Genomic DNA, 14,958 nt, shown 5'->3' on the forward strand with positions numbered 1-14,958 from the left:
AGAAACTCGCAGTCTCCATGGCCGTGTGGATCGTCGAGCCGACCTGTCGTCTTACGACTCGCTGCGAAACCAGCTCGCTGGCCTTCGGGCCGAGCTTCATGGCCACGCACCGTATCCGGAGCAGCAGCAGCTCCACTCGTATCAGGCCCAGTTTGGCCAGGGCTCCCTGCGTATGCTGCTCCGATGTACGCCGCGCCGTCTTACGACCAGCGCGCGTATCAGGCGCCTTACCGTGACCCGACGCCGCGCTTCGAGGAGCTGCGCTCTTCTCCACCGGGCCACCCACCGCTTCCTGCGGGGCAGCCAGAGCCAGAGGGTCATGGTACCTCTTAAGACGACCCACGTAAAACGTCGGGTGAGTCGTCATCGACTTGGGCAAGTCTATGGTGTACGCCGCGCCATGCCGGCTGAGGACCGTGAAGGGTCCAATGAAGCGGTGCTTCAGCTTGTTGCTCTCGACCGAGCTAACAGTGTTTAGCGGTAGGTTTCTAGTATCTAGGAGAACTAAATCCCCAACCTTAAACACGTTCATGTTTCCTCTTCCATTTCGGTCAGAGTACTCCTTCTGTTTATCTTGGGCTTGCGTCATGGTGTCTTGCACCCTGCTGATTATGTTCAGCCTGTCTTCGGCAAACGAGGAGTGTTGCTTCCGCAAAGTGGCTGGACTCACGTCCGAGACTTGGGAGGAAAAGGTTTTCCGAGCCTCTCCCCCACTTAGGACCGAAGCCCCGGTACTGCCTCGTAATGTGAGCGGCACCTGAGGGTGGTGCAACCCGTTCAGGTAAAAGGGCGTAAGCCCGTCGATGCATGTACCGCATTGTTGAGTGCGAACTCAACCATGGGCAAGCGATCAGCCCAAGAGCGGGGCATCTCCGCGCAGATACTGTGGAGCGTGTCTTCGAGCACGCGATTGACGCGCTCCGTCTGGCCATCCGTCTGCGGGTGGTCCGCCGTCGACATCGACAGTCGTGTGCCGAGAATGCGAAACAGCGTCTGCCAGAACGTAGCGGTGAACCGCGGGTCTCGATCAGAGACAATGGTCTCGGGCAGACCGTGGTGTCACAAGACACAGTCCATGAACAGGCGAGCGACCTCGTCGCCAGTGACGGTGTCACGAACTGGAGGAAAGTGGACCATCTTGCTCAGACGGCACACGAAGGCAACAACACCAGTGTTGCCACGGTCATCGGCCGGAAGTCCGAAGACAAAGTCGAGACTCATCGACTTCCAGCAGTCCGCTGGGACCGGCAGGCTCTGCAATGGTGCCGAGGCGTGACCGGCAGGCTTCACGCGCTGGCACGTCTCGCACGTACGGACGTAGGTGGCGACCCACTTGTACATGTGACGCCACCAAAACATCTGCGAGACAGACGCGTACGTCTTCTCACGGCCGAGATGGCCACTGGAAGGAGCGTCGTGCGCCTCCATCAGGATGTCGTACTTGAGATCCTCGTCGTTGGGCACGACAATACGGGGAGGATCCTCGGGCTCGGCCCTATAGTGGAGCAAACCGTCAGCCCACTCATAGCGGTGCAGCCTGGCACGTTGTCGGGGCGTGAGCCAGCTTCCGAGCCAGCGGCCAAGAACCGCACAAGAGGTCCGAGACTGGCATCGTCTCGGTACCCCAGCCTGATGCGATCATACAGATCCGTCGTGACCCGACTAATATGAGCAAGCTCGTAGTCGGGTTGGCGCGACAGCGCGTCGGCAAGCACGTTCAACTTGTCTGGCTTGTACTCGACACGGAAGTTGTATTCCGCGAAGAATGACAGCCAACGCGCCATCCGCTGTGAGAGATGCGGCGTGTTGACGGCAGTCCACAAGGACGCGTGGTCTGTATAAACGACAAAGGGCGTCGAGCCCAGGAGGTGCACTTGGAACTTGACAAGAGCGTACTTCATGGCAAGTAGCTCCTTGTCGTGGACTGGATAGTTCCGTTCGGCTGCCTTGAGCTGCCTGGACTGGAACGAGATGGCCCGTTCGCGGCCTTCATCGTCGGCCTGCAATAGCGCACAGCCAATTGCGTAGTCAGACGCATCACAGACTACGCTGAAAGGCTTCGTCTCGTCCGGCAATGCCAGAACTGGCGCGCGCTGTAAGCTCGCTTTGATGCCGTTAAAAGCATCTTGATGGCGACGCTCCCAGCGCCAGTCGACATCCTTCTTCAGGAGATCCGACAAGGGCCGTGCCAGCTCGGCGTAGCCTGCCTACAACAGTGGTTGCCTCGCCACTATAGTGCAGGTAGTTGGCGAGGCCCAACCACTGTTGTAGGTCCTTCTGCGACCGAGGTGGCGGCCAAGCCGCGATGGTTTTCACCTTCTCCGGGCCCGCCCGAACCCCGGCGCTGCTGACGAAGCCGCCCAGAACCTTGATCTCCTCAGCTGCGAACACATACTTGTCGATGTTGGCGTACAGCTTGTTCGCCCGCATGACTTCGAACACACGTCGAAGGTGCTGGAGATGCACCTCCATGGCCGTCTGGCCTGCCTCGGCACGGCTGTGGACGAAGATGTCGTCAAAGTACGTCTGTGTGAACGCACGCAAAGGTCGGAACAGTTGTGTGACCAAGCGATTGAACGTTGCCGGGGCGTTAGAAAGCCCCTGAGGCATGACCAGCCACTCCCAGAGCATACCGCTCGGCGTGCTCACAGCCGTGAGTGGGATGTCGCTCTCGCGCATCAGGATCTGGTAGTATCCGTCCACCAGGCACGTCCTCGGGTCCCGGGGGTTCTTAAGAATCTCAGAGCCCATGCGCGACGCGCGCTGTCTCTGGAACTCCTCCAGGACTGCCTGGTCCATGACGGAGGACGAGTTCAACTCGGCCGACGTGGACTCCGGTCGGAGGAGAACCAACTCTGCGATCTCCCCGGCCTTTAGCTCGGCCAAGAAGTCCTCCATTGAGAGCTCCTCAAGGTTCAGCAACTCTGAAACCTCGGGCAGAGCTGTAAGCTCGACAGCTCCTGTCTTGACCCGACGACCGGTCACGCCGTCGAAGATGTGATAACACTCTTCGGCGGCTGGAGCCTTGGCTGGAGGCTCGGAGTCGCTGGCGACTGGCGTCGTCAGCCACACGACTAGGCCCGGCTTACGACGTGACCCTCGGGTGTCTTCGTCTCGTGGCGCCGCCTTGACGGCACCACCGATCTTCTCGATCTCGTGCGGAACTACGTTACCCGCCTTGTCCTTGAGCGGAACTTGGTTACCCGCCTTGTTCTTGAGCGGAACTTGGTTACCCGCCTTGCTGGGTGGAACTATGTTACCCACCTCGCCGTGTGGAACTTGGTTACCCACACCAGGAGCGCTTCCAGCGACTCCCGCATCAGTTATGGTCTGAGTGACCTCCTGTGGAACTATGTTACCCACATCGGAAGCGCCTGCAGTGCCTTCCTCATCAGTTACGGTCTGAGTGACCTCGCGTGGAACTTGGTTACCCACGCCAACGCCAGCGGCGCCTTCTCCAGCAGCCCTTGCTGCCTGCGGTACTTCGTTACCCGCGTGTGGACCTACGTTACCCACCTGGTAGGCGCTGTCCGGCACCTCCACTCTCAGGCCTTGTCCGGCCCGGTCGGAGTCGTCGTCAGTCTCGACGGGCCCCAAGAACTCATTAGACGCTGCTGCGCCCTGGCGATCCTCGCGGGCGCCCCAGCTGCTGCCAGAGGTGGGAACATGACTCACCAAAGCTCTGTCAGAGCGTGGGGGACGGCTGGCCCCGATGGCCTTGCCGCGCCAGTCGATCCTAGGCTCGTCTTTCTCCAACCACGGCATGCCAAGGATCAAGTCGTACTTGTCCATGTCTAGGACCAAGAAAGGCTCCGTGCTGTCGAAGTCCTCGAACTTGACAGTGAGGTCCATGTGGACCCGAGGTATTTCTACTACCGTACCGTCGGCCAGCCTTACCGAGACCAGCCCGTTGCCTTTGCTGCCTCGTAGCGCATCGGCGTACTTGTCGCGATTGCGTGCGACAGTCTGGCGGCGCGCAAAGTTCTTGGACGCCCCAGAGTCGATCAAGATCCTCAAGGGATGATCGTATCCCGGTACACTCGCGTGCACCACAAGCAGCCCACCGCTGCCCTTCTCCGCTTCGAGAGTACAGAGACTCTCAGGGGCTAAGTCCCCATGGCGTGCGCCACCCGCACGCCCCTCATGAAGACTTAGTGTTTCCCCAGTAGGGCGCCCCGCCCCTACTGGTGTCCGGCGTTCCCCTGGTTCCTGGGGCGCGGCTTCTGCCAGCGACCCCTAGAGCCAAAGGGCTTCGAAGAGAACTTCTTCTTCAGTCCTCCCGCGGGACAAGCACGTTTCATGTGCCCAAGCTTGCCACAGCCGTAGCAGCGAATGTCGCTCTGCTCGGTCATGCCCAGATCCATGGGAACCGGCCCGTTGATCGCTCCATTGCCGGAGTTACCATTAGGCGCACCGCCAGAGGCAGGGTTGCTCTGCCATTCCATGGCGGGGGTACGAGCCTGCTTGTGGCTGTACTCCTCCTGGAGGGCGATCTGAATCGCCTCCTCCATAGTGTTTGCTTGCACACGGAACAGTTGCGTGCGGGCAGGACCGACACGCAGACCGTCCATGAACACGGTCACCTTGATGTGTTCAGGCAGGGGGTTCCCCACCAAAGAGGCAGTGAGCACTCGCATCTCCTGGATGTACTCATGCAGCTCGCGCCTTCCTTGTTAGCAGGCGAGGAAGCGCGAACGCTGGCGGTACTCGTAGTTCGCCGGAAGAAACTCGGCCCGCAGCTGCTCGCACAGCTGGGACCATGATGCGAAGCATCCAGGCGTCGTCGCTTCGCGCGTATACGCCCAACTCTTAGCGCGACCACTAAGGTTGGAGAGCGCAAAGGCGACACGGAGTCGCTCGTCCGAGATGAGAGCCGCGTCCATCGCGAGCTCAACCCCTCGAACCCAGAAGTGAAGGTTTTCTCCTTCCTTCCCTTCGAAGGGGTGAGCCTTCAGCCGCAGGGGCTTCGGTTGCACCGGCTTCGGCGCGGCTGCCGTGGCCTGCAGCCCTTGAACGTGGGCGATGAGCCCTCGCTCGTAGTTGTCGAACGCGTTGATACGCTCAACCTGCTCAGCCGGCGTCGCCGCCGCTAAGCTACGCAGGGCATCTGTCCCAAAGATGCCTGCCATCTTACGAACGGACTCGTACTGCGAGTCGTTCAGATGGGGAAACTCCGTACGATCCATCTTGGCTCACTCGATGAGACCACAGAGGATTCAGGTAGTCCAATCTACCCGCGTAGGCGTAGGATTGACTACAAGTGCTACCAAGTGTGACGGGGCACACAGCACTTCTTAACAGAGGAAGCAGGAGTATACAAACTCCAAGTGAACAGCCGTTCACGTGTCCCTGGTCTGAAGGGGACGACTTGACTTGAAAAGCGGTAGATCTAAGACTGAATGTATTTATAGGTTGGTACAGATTTGGCCTGCATACAAATCCTAAGTTCTCTATAGTTTGTGTCATACAAAATGTATCTGTTGGCTCTGAGGCCACTTGGGTCACTATCCAGGGGAGTGACCGATGTAGCCATTCCGGCATAGTGACAGGGTCACTATTCCATGTAACCCCGTTACAATGTCCACCAGGTTGGCCTTCGTCATGTTTTCGCGAAGTGCCCTCTTGATATCGGCTTGCTACTTGGAGCGGTAAAATGAAAATTACGTGGGCTACAAGAACCCGTTTGAGATGAAATCGGTGGCTATGGAAAGCGGAGATCAAGAGCTTTCTTTTTGTCCAATCCGCAGCTTTATACAGCACGTAGTGGTGGAGTTATTGGTTAAAATGTCTGTTTCCGGTGATCATTTCCAACCAGAGGAAGTGCACAGTTGCTGCCACCCCCTTGTTCTGCATGCAAAGCCACAATACAACTTGGGTAGCTCATGTATCGGAAATCGTGATTGAAGTTAGTGCTGCAAACTACTACGACGCTGACGTGGTCGTAGTGGGTTTTGTTGATTCTTCATCGTCAAGACCAGGGTACTTCTGCGTAAGCTGACTGCCCAAGTGCTTCTTCCAGCGGAAAAGGTTTACGCACGAGTGCAAGAACGACTTGATGCGAACCTTGGCTGCTTCTTTTCGCGTCTTGGGGAAGGGTGTCGTGTCCAGGCAAACGACTCCCGGCAGCGAAAACATGTCGCTGTATCCCATGCCAAACACAATGGCGCCGGGACCCCATTCCTTCACGTAGTTCGCTAACTGCGTCGAGATCAGTCTCTTGCTCACGATGTGGGCGCCATAGTAGTTCTTGGCGTCAATCCATCGGATCGGAACCCCGTTAATGACCACAGGATCTAACAACAAAATGTCGGGGGAGATCACACGACGGCCGTGTGTTTCTATCTGCTCTGTACACAACTCTGCCTGGGTTCTGCATTGTTACAAGAAAACAACAGATCGGTTAAGAATGCTACTAGCAAGGAAGCTATCTGCGTGCCAACGTACTTCAAGCGAATGCCCTTGGCCTTGAGGAAGTGCTCAATAGCTCTCTCCAGAGAGTCAGCATTGTACTTGGGCGCACCAATAAATGGGTCACTCTTGTGAATACTGTCGTACTCGATGGCCTTCCGCAGTTCATACTGATCGCGTTTTGATAGCTTTTCTGCGGGTTTGGCCAGAGAGTTCTGCAAGCAAACGAGTACATATCACAAAAATGAGAAGCCTCCTTCAAAAAAATTCCATGGTAGAGTACGAGCCATACCTTGATCTCGACCTGGCTCTTGCCCTTCGCACGAAGAATGACTCGCATGAGCGACACCGGGGGGTAGTTGTGAACCGTCGAGAGCTCGATAAGGCTACGCCCACTGTCGTACTCCTTGCAGATAGTATCTCTATCGCGGCGAACTCGGTGCGTATTAACCAGCAGCGACATGCGCAGCAATTGTTTGCGCAGGTTGATGGTCATGTTGGTCGTGATAGGCAGCATTTGCAGCAATTCATCGATATGGTTGACTTGCTTTCTCTTCAGCCGGCGAAACGTTTCTTGCTGCAGAATCAATCCTGCCGCCTGGGTCTCCAGAACCTGTGGGATTGGGGTCACTGGCCACTCCAAGTCGATCGGGGTGAGGTCACCAAACTTCGCTCGCGCATCCTTGATATCCTTCTTCGACAGTGCCAAATAGCTCGGTCCATTTTGATACACAGATGACTGCATGGACGAAAACACAGACGACATGGCGAAGCAAGGGTCAAGCCCCACCGCACGCACCCCCTCCATCACCGTCAGAGCACGATCCTTACGTCCCGACTCGAGAGACGTGAGAGAACTGATCTCCGGCTCAACTTCCGAGAGCCGCATCTCCATCAGGATGTCGAAGAATGCATCCGACCGCCAAACAATTGAAGCGCGCAGCAGCCAATGCATGTACGTGTGCACTGAAATCGGGCGCAGCAAGCGAAGCTGCTTCAGCACCTTGACCGCACCATCGAGATACTCCTGGCGGTAGCAAATGTCCAAGAAACGGTTGTAGTCAGCCAGCTTCAGCTTCACTCCAGCCTGCTCCATCAGGTCCCAGAGCTCGATCACTTCCACCGCAGCGGAAGCTTCATCACAGGCATCAAACAGCGTCCGCAGCGTCGCCTCGTCGACCTTGCGTCCTTGGTTGAGCATGTCCCGAACAATGTGGATACCCTCCGCCGGCTTCTTGGCTTCACAGCACGCAATCACACCAGGCGTCAAGAAGTTCTCGTCCAGGAACGGGTTTCCGTAGTTGCGGTACAGGTCAAACAACGTGTGCGCGTTCTCGAACGACACCCGGCGGAGCTTGACGATCAGTTCCGCGATCTCCTTCTCACTGGGCAGAGTCTTCTGCAGCGCCGCGATCTCCTGCAGCGTGCCGGTGATCTTGTCCGTCTTGAGATCCTTCAACGGCAGCGGCTCCTTCACGGGGACTACAGCCGTCTCAGGCGACGTCTTGTCCTTCTTCTGGTCCTTCTTGGCGTCCTGCTTGTCCTTCTTCTGGTCCGGTGCTGCAGCTGCAACCGCCTTGCTGTCTCCACTCATGGCTCTGGTCAGCATCGCCTCCTCGATCTCCTTCTGGCTCATGGGCTTGCGCGCCTTCTTGGCCTTCTTCTTGGCCGGCGTCGGCGTCGGCGGCGGAGCCTCCGCGCTCTCCACCACTTCAGCAGCAATGGCAGAGGACGGTGCCGCCTTCTTCTTGACCTTCTTGCTCTTGCGGCGCTTGGCGGCGATGGGTTTGGGGCTGGCCACGTCCGGCGCCGCAGCTTCCGTCGAGTTGAAGCGGATACAGGCCACCGCGGGAAGCTGCAGCGCACTGAACGACTCGCCAGGGAGCAGGAACGACCGCCGGACCGGAGCGTGCAGGGCTGACGTCACGCCCAGGCGGCGCACGCCCGCGCGCGCGACGGAGCGCGAGGGCCCCAGAAGCATCGCGGATGCAGGTCGACTGGTGCTGGTGTTCGGTGGTCAAGGCTTTCACCTGTGAGACTGGATAAAGTCGACGGCCTGCGAGAAGTAATGAGTCAAACATTGGTGTGGGCCACAAAGTACGCATCTTTTGCTCGAAGATCAGTCCGAATCAGCGGGGCAATCACTCTCGGGTCCCATGGTCGCTCGTCGACGCCCGCGCAGTTGGCGCTACCTGGTGGAGTGTCTGCGGGACCCTCCGCGCAGCGACTTCGCGTTCGTGCCGCACCAGTACATCTCGGCGCCGCTGGAGCTCTCGGACGCGTCCGACCTCTCCCCGAGCGACGAGAGCACGCCCATCAACTCCCGGTGCGTGCGTCCCTTCCCCCGTCCCAGCCCACTATACCCCTGTCACATTTAAATGGGCTAACGCTTGAGTGTGTTGATCTTCGCAGGCCTGAGCACCGCCAGAAGCGGCTGGCGCGCCAGCGCAATGCCTTCTTCGGGCTGCACGTGGCGGCTATGGGGGCTGCGGGTGTGGCCTGTGCCTGGCTCTCGCTGTTCCCCATAGCTCCGGGCAGACTCTACAACATGCAGGTGGATGTGTTCCGAGCTAGACACGAGCACGCCGAGTTCTTCTTCCGCTCGTGTCTGTATCTGGGCACAGTGCTCGGAGCAGCGGGGGCGGGATACTGCGGAGACCGACTGGGACGCGCCGGGACCCTGGAGCTGGCTGCCATCCCGTTCATTGTGGGCTGGGTGCTGGTTGGCGTCGCCTATGGAGAGCTCACAGTGCTGATCGGACGATATCTGCTTGGTGCAGCTGCGGGGATTATCTACGTCATCGTGCCTGTGTACTTGGCGGAAGTGAGCGCTGCACACACTCGCGGACGGGTTATCTGCGGGCAGATGTTTATCTCGTCGCTTGGAGGGATCCTGTATTTAGCGCTGGGGGCGCTCTTCATGTACTTGAGTCGCCAATATCTTGGCTTTAACCTCAGTGAGTGGAAGGTGCTGGCACTGTCCGGGGTGGTGCCTGCCTTGGTGCTGTTGCTGTTCGCGCAGAAACTCCCGGACTCGCCCACGTGGCTTATCGCTCGCCACGATGACCGGGAGGCGGCGTTTGAAGTGCTGTACAAGCTGTTCAGCCGTGACGAAAGGATTGCTGAGGACGAAGCGAACGCAATCATCCACGCCAAGGTGCTGGCCGCGAGTGAGTGGCGCCACCACGGCGCATTCTTCCGCCCCGTTCTGCTTTGCGCTGCACTGTTCACTTTACGCGCTGTCAGTGCCTTCCTGCTCGAGCCTGCGATTACTTCGACGCTCGTTGAAGCCAGCAGCAGAGGTGTCGGTGGAAACCACAACAACGCATCCTTTGTGCTCACGATCTTCGGTATCGCCGTTGAAGGGGCCGAAGACGGCTTGATTGCTGTAACGATGGCAGTCGCCGTGGCAGCTACGATGGGCGTAGTAGCCTGCTTTTACTTCGTTGACACCAGAGGACGACCTGCAGCGCTTCAGTGCGGGTGCTACTTGGTAGCGTTGGCTTGCGCTTTCCTGCTGGTCTCCGTCTACAAGAACACGCAGCAAGCAGACGACGACGGCGTGGCTCTCAGCGATTCCGGTTGGGCCGCCATGCTGCTGGTCAACGCTGGTCACCACCTCGGATTCGGCATTGTGCCTGTGATCATGGTCAGCGAGCTGTTTGCAGTGAAGCAGCGCATGGGCGCAGTCAGTCTCGTGGTCATCTGGGAGGCGATTGTAAATATTGGACTTGCGCACGCATTGCCTTCGCTTCGGGAGTTCATGCCGACTCCAGTGTCCGTCTTCGGCGTCTGCGTGGGCACCGTCATGGCGTGCAACATTGCTGGGGTTGTTCTGTCCTGGTGGTACGTGCCCGAGACTAGCCGCCGTAGTCTGCAGGATATAGAGGCCATCCTCTGCGGATGGCAGCCAGCGACTCCACGCCGCACAACCTCATCGCATGTGAGATTAGAATACGGGAGCAGCGACTGAAGGACGGATAGGAGGAGAACCACAGGTTTGGCTTACATTGTTAATAAATAGGTGCCTCGCGACTCTCCCTACGCAGTCTGTCGGTCCTCGGAGAGCAGTCCCGACGACGAGCTGGACGACGATTCTTCCACGGGGCAGGCGTCGTCATGCTGCCGGGCGTCGTCAGCCAGCTCCTGGAGTCTGGCCATGACCTGGTCGTACGAGCGACACCACCACGACTCTGTGCGGTACTTGATGCGTCCGTAATATCCCAGGCGACGCGGGTCGTCGTAGAACGCGTGCATGTGCACGTGGTCTATGCTGTTGAATGGCGGTACGTGGAACGAGTAGCGCACGGGGTTCTCGTCGTCTTCAACCGGGGCGGCGGCGGCGTGTGCAGCCTCCAGCTCCTCGGGCTGCAGCTCGGCACACTCTTCCAGCGACCCCTTGGCCATCACGGCCTCGGCCACGCGGTGCATGCGCGCGAGCAGGCCGCGGTGCCTCGCGGCCAGGCGGTTCACGTTGCGGATGTGCGCGCGCGGCACGATGAGCACGTGGCTGGGCACGATGGGCCGCAGCGGGCGGAAGACCACCACGTGCTCGTCCTCGTACAGGAAGGGCTCGGCCTTGGTGCGCAGGATCTCGCAGAAGCGGCAGCTGCGCACTTGTCCGTCACGATGATAACGGACGCCCTTGCGTTTGGAGAAGACGCCGACGTTCAGGCGCGGCGGGGGCAGCACGCCGCTCGACAGGCGCGTGAGGCTGGCGCTGCTGCCGCTGCCCATGCTGCGCGTCGCGGGCTCCGGCGCCAGCGGGTCCGGCTTGCTTCTCTCTAGCATGGACGGCGGTCGAAGTGTGCGCGGTCTTGAGCTGCTCGGGTTGTGAGCTGAGCTGGGCGGCGTGAGAGGGGGCCACTGAGAGACAGCGGGAATCACTCGGCGTTTGTATGAACTGCCAGAACTGATATGTGGCCAGGTGATACCACTATAGAAGTAAAGAGACTTGATTGGCAATTGAAGCTCCGCAAACTGTCCTCTATGTTTGGGCCCGTTGGCTTCATACCACACAAGATGGAGAAGCACGGTGGAGTTACTACAGAGTCCATGGGCCTGCGCGGTTTGACATCCTACAACGTTGCGGCGAAGGACATCGCCACTAACGGCCTGCCTGGGGGTTGCTATCCTATAGACTACAAATGCTAGTCGAACGTGGCGCTAAAGATACTTTGGATTTGAGATGGTACCCGGTGCTAGTGAAGCGCGACCAGCCAAATTTAGCGAGTCTTCCAGCAGGCAGCAGGCATGCGATGACACCGCTATGACTGCATACCAGTCATTCCAGTCATCACCTCGACACTAACGTTACATGCATCAAGTGCAGTGCATGCAACCACGGTATCTTTACGTAAGTTCCGAGGATGGTGCGTTCTGCTGACTCGTCTCAAGTGGCTTGCGATCCCAGATCAAGAGGAAAGCTGCATTCCGTTCACTTTGCTCCCCAACCCACTCTCCGTTGGGCCTTGGAGGACTATCGGGATGCCCGGTTCGGGAAGGTAGGCAAGAATAAAAGAGACTTTGGAGCTGTAGTTCATCTCCGACTCAAAAGTGTCCTCAACAACGCAACAAATTCACACGCGTATCTATTAGTGCGACCCCTGCATGGCACCTACTTAGGCTTTTCAGTACGTGTTGTACGCGTTGGCACGGTGCTTGGGCACGAACTGGAAGCCGTCCTGCACGGGTCCCAGCAGCATCTCGGAGATCTTGACCCAGTCCACCGCCTGGTCGCTGGCCATCAACGTCTCTAGGTCGTTGCGTCCGTAGTAAGGCGACGGGCGGTCGTTGATACGCTGAGGGAGGGCCTCAAGCAGTCCCACGGGGATGTAGCGGCACAGGAACGACTGCCACTCGAGCAGATAGCGACGCGTCCGGTTCACGCCCTTCTGGTCCGATCCCCAGTGCTCCAAACCGAAGCGACAAAAGTCCTTGAGCAGGTCCAACCGCTCCGAGGCCGAGATATCCCAGTGACGACGCTCCTTGATCTCGGTAGGAAGCCACGGCTTGATAAGAGCACCACGGGCCAGCATGCACGTCTCCAGCTTGCCGTTCTGCAGGTGCTCGTCGAACTCCTCGTGGGACAGAACGTCGCCTCCACCCACGAACGGCACGTGCGGCAAGGGCTTTTCGTCAATAAGGTCAATCTGGGCATCGCTGCACTGGAATATGTAGTCCCAGTCGGCGTTCTTCGTGTAGCGCTGGAGGCGTGACCGGCCGTGCACCATAATAGCGTCCACAGACTGGGTAGCGCGCAGCTTAAAGTCGGCGGTAACAACCGCAGCGTTCACGTAAGCCTGCGATGCTCGCACTGCCTGCAGCTTGGGCACCAATTTATGAGCAGTCGGCTGCTTCTCGCTCCAGCCGGTACGAAGCTTCACCGTCAGTCCTGGGGTGTTCACGGTTCCACCGGTACGCATCCGCGTGCCAAGCTCCAGACCAGTCAACGCACCGGAGACGACCTCAAGCAACCGAGGAGGACGGTTCATCAGAGCAGACCCAGCACCAACGCGGCACACAACGTCGATGGGGCAGCCCATGTTAATGTCGACGAAGTCGATCTCCGTCTCGCGAGCGAGAAGCTCACACACACGCGCCATCTGGTCGCTAAACGAGCCTGCGATCTGAACGCCAAACACGTCTTCACTCTTGTGACGACGCAGCAGTGCCCATTCTGACTGCTGCGCCTTCAGCAGGTTGGTCGCCATAGCCATCTCACCACACGTGATGTCGGCGCCAGTCTGCTTCAGCAACCGACGGAACGGCAGGTTGCCGACCGTAGTGAGTGGTGCAACGTAGATCTTCTGCTTGAAATCCACAGGCTTGCGCTCAGCCAGCAGCGGGCTCTCAGCAGCAGGTTCCATCTCAGCCTCCGCTTTCACAGCTTCAGGAGCAGTCTCCGTTTTAGCAGTCTCGTCAGCAGGCGCAGAAGCAGCTTCAGTGTCCGGCTTGGATTCCTGCTTCTCGTTGCTTTTCTTCTGCCACTTTTTACCGTTCTTCTTGTCCTTCTTCATCTGCTGCTTGGACTGGAAGTCATACGTGTCCTTGCGCAGCTTCAGGCGCAGATCGTGGGTCAAGTCGTTCACCTCATCGCCCTGGTCGTTTCCTTCCACGTAATCGTCGCGCTTAACGTTGCGGTAAATGCCGTCAACCTTCTCAATGTGCGCCTTGGCGAAGCGGCACGCCATGCCGTAGCGGCAGTAGCCCACGACATCGAAGACCGGGCAGCGCTCGCCCAGGTCCTTCGGCTTGCGTTTCATGTAGTCGTCCACGTCGTGGCTGAACTTGCACGAGTCGCCGAACTGGCAGCCTTCTCCGGCGGCCACAGGGCGGCACAGCAAGTCCGCGGGGTCCTCCTCGACATCCGCCGGGCGCTTCTTGAAGGTTCCGCCACGCTTCTTCTTGCCGCCTTCGCGGTCACGGCCGTCCTTCACCTCCGTCGCATCCCTAGAGTCACCCCCCTCGGTGTTCGCAGGCGTAGCGGGCTTTGGTGCCGGCTTGGGCTTCAGGAACCTATTGAATTAGAGAAGGTTAGTCGATGGAAAGGATTACTGATCCTATGGGCTGTACGCACTCTTTCTTGATGGGAGCTTCACCAACACGACGCTCACGCACTGGCGCTTCCGTAGAGACCGGCGTGGTGGTCGCGGGGGCCTCCGGGGCCTCTGTAGACGGCGTCGGCTGTTGCTCCATCTTGACGGGTTCTGCCATTTGATATGGTGCGTTGATGAATGGACGCAAAACGATCAATCATGATTGGAGCATGCACCCATACTTTGTTCAAGTCAATTGCTTGGTCACGGCGGCTATCATAGAATGCATCCGTCGAGTTTGTCGTTTGAGACCTCAGAGTTGTTTGGGCTAGACGGCGATGTAATTCCTGTGTTGAATGCCTGGATTGGTAGTGTTTGCGGTTCTGACAACGGGGTGGCTCAATCCACTGTCCACTGAAACAGAGCTGTCGTCGACAGCTCGGTATCGATAACCCAAACGATACATCCAATTTGGACGTAGATGTATGGTTTGGATTCCAAACCCTTAGCCATGCTCCGCCCGGACCCCCAAAAACGTCGTTCCCAAATACGCTCCAGTCTGTTGCGGAGTGATGAACTCATGGCAAATGACACCCCCATTTAATAGTAAGAGCAGCCCCGCGTGACACTGCAGACATTGCAAACTCACGGAGACGTAGTACGTCAGCACACTCTAATTTACCACTACATGTAGTGGCTCCGATACCCATTGCGAACCGCACACATCTGTGCATTCTACAGGGAGGCTATAAACTACAGAAGTGATCGCTTCGTATTAGCAGCAACACCCACTTCATGTGCGCAGCATTGGAAGTCGCGATGAATACCGTCTCATCGCAGTTGCTTACTCTTACTTTGAGTACGTCGCACGGGACAGCAGACGCAGGTAGGAGGTGGAGTTGAAGTCAAATGTAGCCATGTTTCGCAATCTTGGAATTCGTCTACACTTGCGCACTTACGGGACGCCAGCATTTACTTACGGGTCCCACACATTACCAAGCCAAAATCCTTT

At 58.2% G+C, this 14,958-nt stretch overlaps 4 protein-coding genes across 4 annotated transcripts; 1 reads left to right on the forward strand and 3 right to left on the reverse strand.

Annotated features, from left to right (window-relative positions):
- Window positions 1-6,338: 6,338 nt before the first annotated feature.
- PHYSODRAFT_474224 (hypothetical protein) lies at window positions 6,339-8,002 on the reverse strand (the record flags this gene model as incomplete). The annotated part of the gene is made up of 2 exons (XM_009519655.1): window positions 6,339-6,623; window positions 6,701-8,002. 2 exons carry the CDS (start codon window positions 8,000-8,002, stop codon window positions 6,339-6,341), a joined length of 1,587 nt encoding a protein of 528 aa, XP_009517950.1.
- A 562-nt stretch (window positions 8,003-8,564) lies between these two features.
- PHYSODRAFT_477130 (hypothetical protein) lies at window positions 8,565-10,381 on the forward strand (the record flags this gene model as incomplete). The annotated part of the gene is made up of 2 exons (XM_009519656.1): window positions 8,565-8,734; window positions 8,821-10,381. 2 exons carry the CDS (start codon window positions 8,565-8,567, stop codon window positions 10,379-10,381), a joined length of 1,731 nt encoding a protein of 576 aa, XP_009517951.1.
- Window positions 10,382-10,554: 173 nt separating this feature from the next.
- PHYSODRAFT_383555 (hypothetical protein) lies at window positions 10,555-11,037 on the reverse strand (the record flags this gene model as incomplete). Its single annotated transcript, XM_009519657.1, has 2 exons — window positions 10,555-10,730; window positions 10,791-11,037. Coding segments are annotated over 2 exons (423 nt in total), but the record flags the coding sequence as incomplete, so codon positions are not given.
- Window positions 11,038-12,038: 1,001 nt separating this feature from the next.
- On the reverse strand, window positions 12,039-14,106 carry PHYSODRAFT_324006 (hypothetical protein; the record flags this gene model as incomplete). The annotated part of the gene is made up of 2 exons (XM_009519658.1): window positions 12,039-13,926; window positions 13,988-14,106. The coding sequence occupies 2 exons, from the start codon at window positions 14,104-14,106 to the stop codon at window positions 12,039-12,041; spliced, it is 2,007 nt and encodes a 668-aa protein (XP_009517953.1).
- Between the last annotated feature and the right edge of the window lie 852 nt (window positions 14,107-14,958).

The sequence above is a fragment of the Phytophthora sojae genome (assembly GCF_000149755.1).
Source record: "Phytophthora sojae unplaced genomic scaffold PHYSOscaffold_1, whole genome shotgun sequence".
NCBI classification, from domain to species: Eukaryota; Oomycota; class Peronosporomycetes; order Peronosporales; family Peronosporaceae; genus Phytophthora; species Phytophthora sojae.